At 38.4% G+C, this 10000-nt stretch overlaps 1 protein-coding gene across 1 annotated transcript in view; it reads left to right on the top strand.

The window, feature by feature from the left end:
* LOC107700305 (lipopolysaccharide-responsive and beige-like anchor protein) overlaps positions 1-10000 on the top strand; it is a 251983-nt gene that overhangs the window by 234450 nt on the left and 7533 nt on the right. Inside the window, exons 50-55 of the mRNA XM_016501927.1 lie at positions 2028-2220; positions 3832-3897; positions 6081-6236; positions 6910-7077; positions 8454-8555; positions 9437-9633. Coding sequence (XP_016357413.1) covers positions 2028-2220; positions 3832-3897; positions 6081-6236; positions 6910-7077; positions 8454-8555; positions 9437-9633 — 882 coding nt within the window. The remainder of the gene's footprint in view (positions 1-2027; positions 2221-3831; positions 3898-6080; positions 6237-6909; positions 7078-8453; positions 8556-9436; positions 9634-10000) is intronic.

The following is a 10000-nucleotide window of genomic DNA, read 5'->3' as shown; positions in this document are numbered from 1 at the left end:
TTTTGGCAGGGTAGGGAGAAATGTAGGCAGTTCGACTTTCAAATGGTCTGGGTCTGAGAAAGGTTTTGGTGGAAAACGGGTTTGAAACTGTAGCTGTCTGCTTAAATCAACTCTTTTGCACTTTACGGCTCTCCTCTCTCCTGTCCTCTTTCAGTGAGAAAGGGTCCCAGAAGTGGGAAAAGTCTTGTGGTTGAGCATAGAGCTCTGAGGTGATAGGGTCTTTAGTCTAGAAACTAAGAGACTGTGGGTGACGGTCTAGAAAGCCCCATTAGCTGTGTGTTTCTGTGGCGATGACAGCCCCTGCCTGCCTGTGTGGGGAAAAAACTCACACACTCTCCTCTGAATGTCCACATGCAGATATAGTTATAGGCTCAGAACTGCATTTCGTAACAGTGATACTAAACAGTTTGACTACACAACATCATCATAATCACACAATCCCTTCCCAAGCACTGTGAAATGCTAGAAAACATCACTCTCTGAACAGATCTGATACAGAGGGAAGACTTTGTTGAATTGTTGGTTAATGATTGTGGGTTGTGGATGCACTTTTTTTTGTTTGTTTGATTGTTTGATTTTAACACTTGATGAATGACTACACTATTTTTAATTTTGTCATTTCGTTTGAATATTAACATTTGTGAGATTTAATCAGAAAAGTTATGGGAATAATTTATCTAATTTTCACCCGGTTTCACAGCCTAGTCTCAGACTAAAATGCATGTCTGGGCTGTTTTAACCGAAAGAAACTTGCACTGACAGATCTTAAAATATGTCCGTGTTATTGATTTGTCTCAAGATGCTCACCAGTAATCTTTTTTTTAAGGTACGTTTATAAAGGATACTTAAATGTCCTAATTGAACTCTGGCCTAATCCTGGTTTAACTTAAGCCCTGTCTGTGAAACCAGGCCTTTGTGTCTCTGGGAAATAGTGTTGAATAATTCTATTATGTTGAATATTAATATTGTATTATGTTTTTTTTTTGTTTTTTTTATGAAGGATTTGTGGACACATTAATGTGTTTAGATTTAGAAATGATCGTTTTTCTTTTGAATTGAAAAGATAAAATTAGACCTTTGAGGTACACCTCAAGTGGCATGCTGTTACTAGTTTTATTTTTTAAATTGAATTCTTATAATAATTCATTGGGTTGTCATTATTCAATAATCCAATGAATTAGATGTACATTTTAGACATCCTCACTTTTCATGAAAGCTTATAGGCTAATTGAAATCATTCAGTTTGAATTCATAGCATTGCTATAATGACATATCTTCAATTAGAATACAAAGATATACAAAAAACAACAATCCCAATCCCCACTGTACAACTATTTTATTAGGCAACAAAAGCAGCATTTTGAGATAGATGGTATGACAAGACAAGACTCTTCTTTTGAATTAACATGTAATTTTCATGCAATCCTATATCTGGATTATACACATTATACACGTTCTCTCTTTCTCTCTCTGTCTGTACTTTCTTTCTCTCCCTCTCCCATGTCTCCAGTAGTTTAATGAGAGTAGATCCTCTGTTTAATGGCACTCACAGGCTGAACACTATTTAAGAGGTGCTAGCTGTCTGTCTAATTTACTGCAGGCACACCAGTTAACCCTGTGTCTCCATACTGTGTCTAAAAAACACACACATGTCAGGATTAGACGTCACAGACATAAGACAACAGTTAGGCTGGATTAGAGAACAGTTTTATGGTGACATTGAGAGACATACTAGGATACAGTGGGTATAGAAAAGAATCAGCCCCCTTTAAAATCACATTTTGTTGCTTTGCAGCCTGAAATGAATGATGGACACAGTTTTCGTTTTATCCAGCTGTATTTACTCAGTGCAACTCTGACGCACTGTCCTAATAACCTCTGACCTCAGTCTCAGCTTTTGTGCTCTTTTACACTGTTCAGTCTTTCGCTGCCTAATTTCCTCTCTTCCTGCTTCCACTTTTCTCTTCCACTTTCTTCCTCTTTTCCTCTACGCTCCCCGCTGATGATGGTGGTCATGGACTCAACAGTATCTCCTTCTGCAGACCCCACTGATGTTCACAGAGCAGATGCAGCAGGACGTCATCATGGTACTCAAGTTCCCGTCCAACTCACCTGTTACCCACGTGGCTGCCAACACACAGTCAGGCCTGACCAACCCAGCGGTCATCACAGTCACCGCCAACCGCCTCTTCGCCATCAACAAGTGGCACGGCCTCACTGGTGAGCAAGAGCGATCAGACAGCGAGGTGATGGATAAGGAGTAGGGGTGTGATGAGATCTCGAGCCACAAAATCTTGCGATATTAAAATGCGACAATATTTCTTGTTGAGGTGAAAGGCTGTCTCGTGATATCAGTGCGACTGCAAATGTGATATTGATTTTCAAACAAGAAGTTAATATTGGGTTATATTTTAGACTCTTCAATGATTCAGTGAGCCATTCATAAAGAGTAATTTGATTCATTTCTGAATCAATCAGCCGTTTGAACGAATGACTCACTCGTTACGATTTGCCGCCACCTCCTGGTATAATTATTTTATTTTTTTTAAATCATTTAATATTTCAATATTCATTTTTTAAACCCATTTATTATCATTGTTAATGCAAAGTTGAATCAGAATATTTCTTTCCAAAGCTAATTTTTGTAGTGTCTATTCAGTGCTTTACTCATCTAACGCAGTAATGCTTCATTCAGAAGTTAGAAGTTCAAGCACAGTTATAAGGTCTGAAGAGACTCGTATCAAATCATACAAGAGAGAAGCCAGTCAATGGTCGAGAAAGTAGAAATGACATTCATTACAAGATGATTAGTTAAAACATTTAAAAAAACATTCAAAATTTTGTGGCTTTCAGTCGAATAAGATTTCTTAAAATATTAGTGTTAAAATTCTTAAAAAGTGTTAAAATATCTCGTCTCGTGAGCTAAGTCTATCATCACACCCCTAATAAGGACTGAATAAGTCATTCTTCCTGTCCACCTCCATTAATCATCCTTTTATTATTATTATTATTATTATTATTTATTTATTTATTAAAGATCAATCTTATTGTAAGAAGAGCTCCGAGGTATTCACCATAATAAGAGGAAGGGTGCTTGTCAGGGCGTAAACTTTCTCTTCATATATGATGATTTTATTTTCAAAAATACCATATTTAACAATTTATATTAAATTGTTGCCGTCACAATGTACATGAATGAATTCATGAATGTCAGTCATGTCAATGTACATGAATGTCAAGATTTTGCTTTCTTAAACACATTTTGGCGAGCAGTGAGCTGTCAACGTACAGTCTAACAAGCAACAGTCGTACAAGAACTTAAAAACCGCACAGTGTGCACTCAGCTTAAGACACTGAATATATTCAAAGAATGGAATAAAGGCATTTACATGCCAAGCAAAATGATGGTAATCCCGTCATGCTGTCAATCACATTAATAACTCATTTAGTTATGAGTATGATTTTTGACCCTTATTGCATAATGCTTATAAGGTATTTAAGCAAAATCTGATTGGCATATATAGATTTTAGCACATCACCACAATTTAGCTCCGCATGTATGTTTACCTACCTATCGATGCCAGAACTGGATAAAAACTGACAATATCAAAATCGTACATTAATGCTGGCATGTTTTTATAATTAGTTTTTTTTTTTGGTTTGTTTGTTTGTTTTTTTTGTTTCTTGAACAGAAGATCAATGTTCTTTGTTTAGGTGTTATTGTCATCTGTCTGCTGTAGTAAATGACTGTTGACTGACCTCTATGAATAAGTATCCTGATGGTACATAGTATGAAATCTATTTTTCATCTGTCCTCTCTCTTTCTCTCAGGTCATCAGAGCGCTTCTATGCAAGACCAGCAGTACCAGTTACCAGTTGAGATTGACCCTTTGATAGGTCTGTGGCTTGTCAGTCGTCAGTAGAGTGATTTGTGATTGGCTGTTGTGAGTTGCGAGGGCCCGGCCCTTGGGAGGAGATGAGTGCTGTTTTTCACCCAGCTTCAGATCAGCATTTGCATGCAAATTGGAAAGCAATGAGCTGTGGCTTAGCCTGTACCTCATCAGCTCTCTCTCTCTTTCTTTCTGTCTCTCTGCCCTGTCAGACTGAATGAATATGAATGGTGTAATAATGTCTGATTGAAGCCGCGTGGCACGCGCTGTCAGGACAATATGTCCTCCTCTCATCCCTCCGACCTGTTGATGAGGAATAAAGGGATGAGAGAGGGAAGATGTGTGATAACATATGGCTGAAGCCTTTCTCTCCACCTATTCATCTTATATCTCAGCTCTCCTGCCTTTCTTATTATTATACAGTATCATATGTCTCGCCTTACCTGTACTCTCTCTCTCTACACCTCCACCTCTGTCATTCACTACTTCATCAAATCTGAATTTAAGCCTTCAGCAATTCAAAATCATTATGAAATTCGTTTTATGTACCATTTTTGTGAAGAGTCTGAAACAGTTGAAACTAGAGCAAATAATCCTCTCACGCTTCAGTTTATTTCGAAGTGATCTGCATCTGATAATGTGTCAACTTGAGCAGCTTCCAGAATTATTTTTTACAAATAGTAAACAGATAATGCACAGTTTCTGATTTCAGGTATTTGAGTGAATTTTGAGTGAATATTGTGAAAAATTAATGTTAATAAATGTAAGTAATTTTATCATGTATGTTTTGAATGTATAAGGAATAATATAATATAAATAAACTCACAATTCTGACTTTTTTTTCTCACAGTTAAGAGTTTATATCCCGTAATTCTAACTTATTTTCTAAGAATTGTGAGATATACATTAACAATTGCAAGTTAGGCTATAAAGTCCAATTGTGAGGAAAAATGTTCTTTCAATTGCGACTTCATATCATGCAATTCTGACTTTATAACTCGCAATTGCAACTTCGTATCATGCAATTATGAGCTTATATTACACAATTCTGAGAAAAAAGTCAGAACTGCAAGATATAAGCTTGCTATTGCAGAGGAAAAAAAGTCAGAATTGTGAGATAAAAAGTCGCAATTATCTTTTTTATTTTTTGTTCAGTGGCTGAAATGGGCTTCCATACCAAACGTATATGGACACCAAAAAATTATTTCAAACGCATTTCGCATTTGGTTTCAAAACCACTGGCCCTAATTGGACGTTGATTTTCTGATAATGTTTTCCACTCTGTGCTGGAACATGACTTTAGGGACTTGCTTGAATTTTTACCTACCAAAAGGTATTTAAGTTTAATTGTATTGTAAGAGAAGCCAGAGACCACAGAGTGATACAAAATACATGAAACTGGCGCAGCTATGTAGGAAATGTCTTACTAAAGCTGCATTTTTAAAAGATGTATCAAAAACAACAAATCTCACTCCCCTCTCCCTCCTGTGTCTCTCTGCGTGGGGAGAGACATCTTTCATGGCTCATTTTCTTTCACTCCTTCTCGAGAATGTCATGTATGTATTTAGACGGACTGCATTGCACACAGCTCACACATTTAAACACAGTAAATTCTGCATGACTGTGCTGTTGATAATCTGTCCACTTGCTCCAGGACAGACGCAGCGCTGGTGTGTGGCTCACACCTGACTCTGTGTAGTCCTTTCTCTGTCTTATGTGTTTAAAAAAATACATGTAATTTACAGCGTTTTGGTCACATAATTTTTTATGATTATTTTAGTCTTTCTTTTGCCAAAGGGTCTGTTTTTCAAACGTTTATGTAAGAGGAAAATGTGAAAGCTTTTTCCGGTTCTGTCTTCTGCTGTTTTATGTACTCTTTCACAAATCACACGCGCTCATGCACAGTATTCATGACAAATGTCATATTTTCTCATTCTAATAGTTTTAACATCTTTATAATCTCTTAAGAGGTTTGACATTTGAATAGACCTTTAGGGTCAAGACTCTTTATTTTTTTTTCAACCTCTGTTAATGTCTCTGCCGCTCCGTGACTGTCTTGAGCTTATTTTTCTAAGCTGTTTATATTTCTCTCCATTTTACCCAATCATTTTCTAAGCAAAAAGTTGTGTTTGCATTTTTTGTATAACAAGTGAGTCTTTAACCAGTGACTCTCTCTCTCTCTGTTTTCAGCCAATAATGTGGGCATTCACAGGAGGCAGATCTCAGATCTGTTAGATCAGAGCATCCAGGTAAATGCTCAGTGTTTTATCATCACGGCCGACAACCGCTTCTTGCTGCTCTGTGGCTTCTGGGACAAGAGCTTCCGCATCTACTCCACTGATACAGGTAACCGCGACGACCCCATCCCCCCACCAGCACCTCTCCACTGCAATACACAAAGGAAAGGGTCAAAAGTCACAAATGAGCCTGCAGACTGCATTACAACTCCATCGCCGCGGGGCTCAGATAGCTTTCTCATCTCATGGATGGACCGTGACTCCATCTCGTGGGAGCATGAGGCTCAGAACGCAAGTCACGCAAGCGGACCTTGAATTTCAATAGAATCACTCCACACACAAACGCTCCCAAGCTCTGAGATCTACACACAGACTGACAGACAATAGATAGATAGATAGATAGATAGATAGATACAGTAGATAGATAGATAGATGCTTGCTGATTTTCTTATGCACACACACAGATGTCAGCATGCACATGCAGCACTCCAAAAGCAGCTATTAAAGGAATTGGGGAGTGTGTGAGCTCATCTGGTGAATGTAAACAGCTCAACAGAAAGCATCATCTCAGTAGAGTCATTCACTCACAGCCTGCAGGGAGTTCTGCACTGCGGACTGCTGGCCCCATGAAGATATGCTCCAGAATCAGACCTTGAATCATGGAGGCAAAAAAATAATTACAAATATATATATTGTGCATTGTACATACCCCCCCCCATCCCATACACAAACACTGCTGTAAGTCGTTTCAGTTCCTGTGTTATGTGTTTGTGTGTTAACAGGTAAACTGACACAGATTGTGTTTGGCCATCTTGATGTGGTGACCTGTCTGGCGCGCTCAGAGTCATACATTGGCGGAGACTGTTACGTTCTGTCCGGCTCCAGAGATGCCACATTACTGCTCTGGTACTGGAACGGCAAGCACAGCAGCATTGGAGAGAACCCTGGGAGTAAGTTGTAAATGTTAAGCCACATACAGACCCAAAAGTGAAAATTCTGTCATGTACTGATCATGGGTGTCACTTTTATTGCCTGGAAAAGAGCAGCTTGAACATCCTGCAAAGTAACTCCTTTTGTGTTCCTCACGTGTCATTTCATTTTATTTTAATGAAGGCTCCAAAATATGTCTGAATAATTAGTTTCATCAGCATTGGTGCTCAGAAGAGCCTCTAGAGTTCCTCATGTTCCTCACATAGAGAGGTCAAGATCAGGGTAACGTTCAGAGTCCAAATCCCCAACCAGCACTTAGCAAACACACATAGAAAAAGCCTTCATGCAGGTGATGATATCAGTGCAGTGCAACAGTGTTAAAAGCACATTGTTCATGCATGCACATTCCAGTGTGTGTCTGTCAAGGCCGGTGTAATGATTTACGGCTCACTCTCAGAAGCTACAACTAGTTTCATCTGACCACAGCAGGTCTCTGCTCAGAAGATTGGTGAAAGTAGAGGCCAGAGGGCCACAGAGGGAGACAGTAAATGTGACTCGGAGGTCTCCGGCTCAGGAGAGTTCAGTCCCATCTATAAGAGGGAGCGAGAGAACACTCAATAAAAGTGAAAAATGCCACGGGCTTCCCCTGCACACACTAACCATATGGCTGCAGTGCTGATCAAAGCCCTCTACACACACACACTCACAAAAACACACACATCCCCTTTGCTAATTTGGAGTTTTTGGATGCTCTACATGCTGTTAAGTGCTCTTCTACAAATGGGGCAGGATTTATGACTAATTGTGATTTGGGTAATGAGCATCTAAAGATAAATATGACTGTAGGTTGATGGTTGACATCAGTGGCATTAAAGAACCTAAGAGCCAGACCTTCATCTAAAGTGAAATCAAACTGAATCTCTGAATCTCTCTTGTAACACATGTACAGGCCATGTTATCCAGTAATATTATCAGATGAAATTTCAAAGATTTTTTTTTTCAGTCATATCAAGATAATCAGGAAACTTTGCAGGAATCAGTTCAAACCCCCCCATAACTTGTCCAAACTATGTATTTGTGTGTGTGTGTGTGTGTGTGTTTGTGTGTGTGTGTGTGTGTGTGTGTGTGTGTGTGTGTGTGTGATATGGACAGAAAGCACACACACATGAATGCTAGCAGAGCTCATCACTGCAGTGATTACACACTCTAATTACATTATCACGGAGTAGACAACAAATAAAAAAACTAATTTTGACATTGAAATTGACAGCAGTGTTAAATAAGGAAGTGCAGCTATTATATCATTCATGGTGTGATGTAGTGATTGTGATAACTATTATTTGTGATTGCTTTTTTTTATGATTGTATCATTAACTCTCTGTGTGTGACTCTCCAGCAGAATTCGTGACTCCTCGGACGATCCTGACGGGTCATGATTGTGAAGTCACGTGTGCGAGTGTGTGTGCAGAGCTGGGACTGGTCATCAGTGGCTGCAAAGGTAAACACACTCTTTTTATTTATATATTATTTTATTTATTTATGTTTGAATTACTAAGAATTTTTAGCTTTTTTAAAATTGTAATTATATTTATTTATTGTTTATATAATTATTACTTTTTATTTAATTACTATTTTTATTTTTTTAATTATTGTTTATATTTATTTTTGTTTACTTACTATGATTGATTGTGCTCTCTGGGTCAAACTTATGTTTTTGCATGTACAGTACACATATAAATCTACCTTTACAAAACTTTCCTGCGTAATCAGCATTGTCAAATGAGTTCCTTAAAATGAGCAAAATGTCTTACCATACTTGAATAAAATTTAAATATTTTACATTTTAATAATGACAAAAACTTAAAAATTAATCAACAATTACCCTCGCACACCTGCAGGTAATTTATAGGTACATAAGACAGAAGACCAAAAATAAGTCAAAACTCAAAACAAAAAAAATCATTAATTTTTGTTTTTAGAAACTTAAAAATTAAAGAAGAAAAAAAGCCAATGTTGTTCAAAGCTTATATTTTTAGATCATTCAATAAAAACCTTCATGTTTTTATTAGTGCAAGTAACCCATCTCTACATTTTTACCTTTTTTTTCTTTCCAACTTTAGGGGCTAGTTATGAAAATATTTGTACCCTGAATAGACACTTAACTATTTGGACTAAAGAATTGTCTATGAGGCTAGCAATCTTACTCTAAACATGGCTTCCTGAATAAGATGTTTTTTTGGCCTGGAAATAATAAATATGTCAGTGGCTGAAGAAATATGAAAATGACCATTTTAAGCCCTAAATAGCACAAGAGGTGCAGCAACACTCTGTAATTCTGTCTGATTTGACCCTCGTGTGTCTATATGTGTTTGACAACAGAGGGTCCGTGTCTCGTCCACTCTATGAACGGTGACCTGTTGAGGACTCTGGAGGGTCCAGACGGCTGCGTGCGGCCCCGTTTGGTTGTGTCCTCCACCGAGGGTCACTGTGTCATTTATTATGACAAGGGCCACTTCTGTGTGTTCAGCATCAACGGAAAACTGTTGGGACATATGGAGGTGGAAGACAGCATGAAGGTAAACATGAGCATAAACTCCCCTCTGTACAGTTATTTGGGAATAGGAAGCAAGGACAACGGGTTGGGCAGCTTTTGCATGTCCATTTGTCCCTCTTTTCTTTCGTTCTCTCTTTCCATTTCTTTTCTTCCGATTCTGTCTGGAGTGTGATTAAATGCTGGCATGATCTGCCTACGGGCCTCCATCTCTCTCTTTCTCTTGGCTTCTGAACCCTGAGGCTCCAGATCTGTCCTTTGATCTGCAGGGCTACGAAATGCCACTCAGCTTGCATGTGTCTGTGAGAGTGAGCCAGCGGCAAGGCCTCCTGCATCAGAGGACGCATTTGTCATTGGCGGGCAGAGCTCCTATAATCGGCAAGCTCTCTTTC

Source organism: Sinocyclocheilus anshuiensis, unplaced genomic scaffold (assembly GCF_001515605.1).
Source record: "Sinocyclocheilus anshuiensis isolate Anshui unplaced genomic scaffold, SAMN03320099.WGS_v1.1 scaffold326, whole genome shotgun sequence".
Lineage (NCBI taxonomy): Eukaryota > Metazoa > Chordata > Actinopteri > Cypriniformes > Cyprinidae > Sinocyclocheilus > Sinocyclocheilus anshuiensis.
The sequence above is the reverse complement of the archived record's forward strand: the minus strand, read 5'-3'. Positions and strand labels throughout refer to the sequence as shown.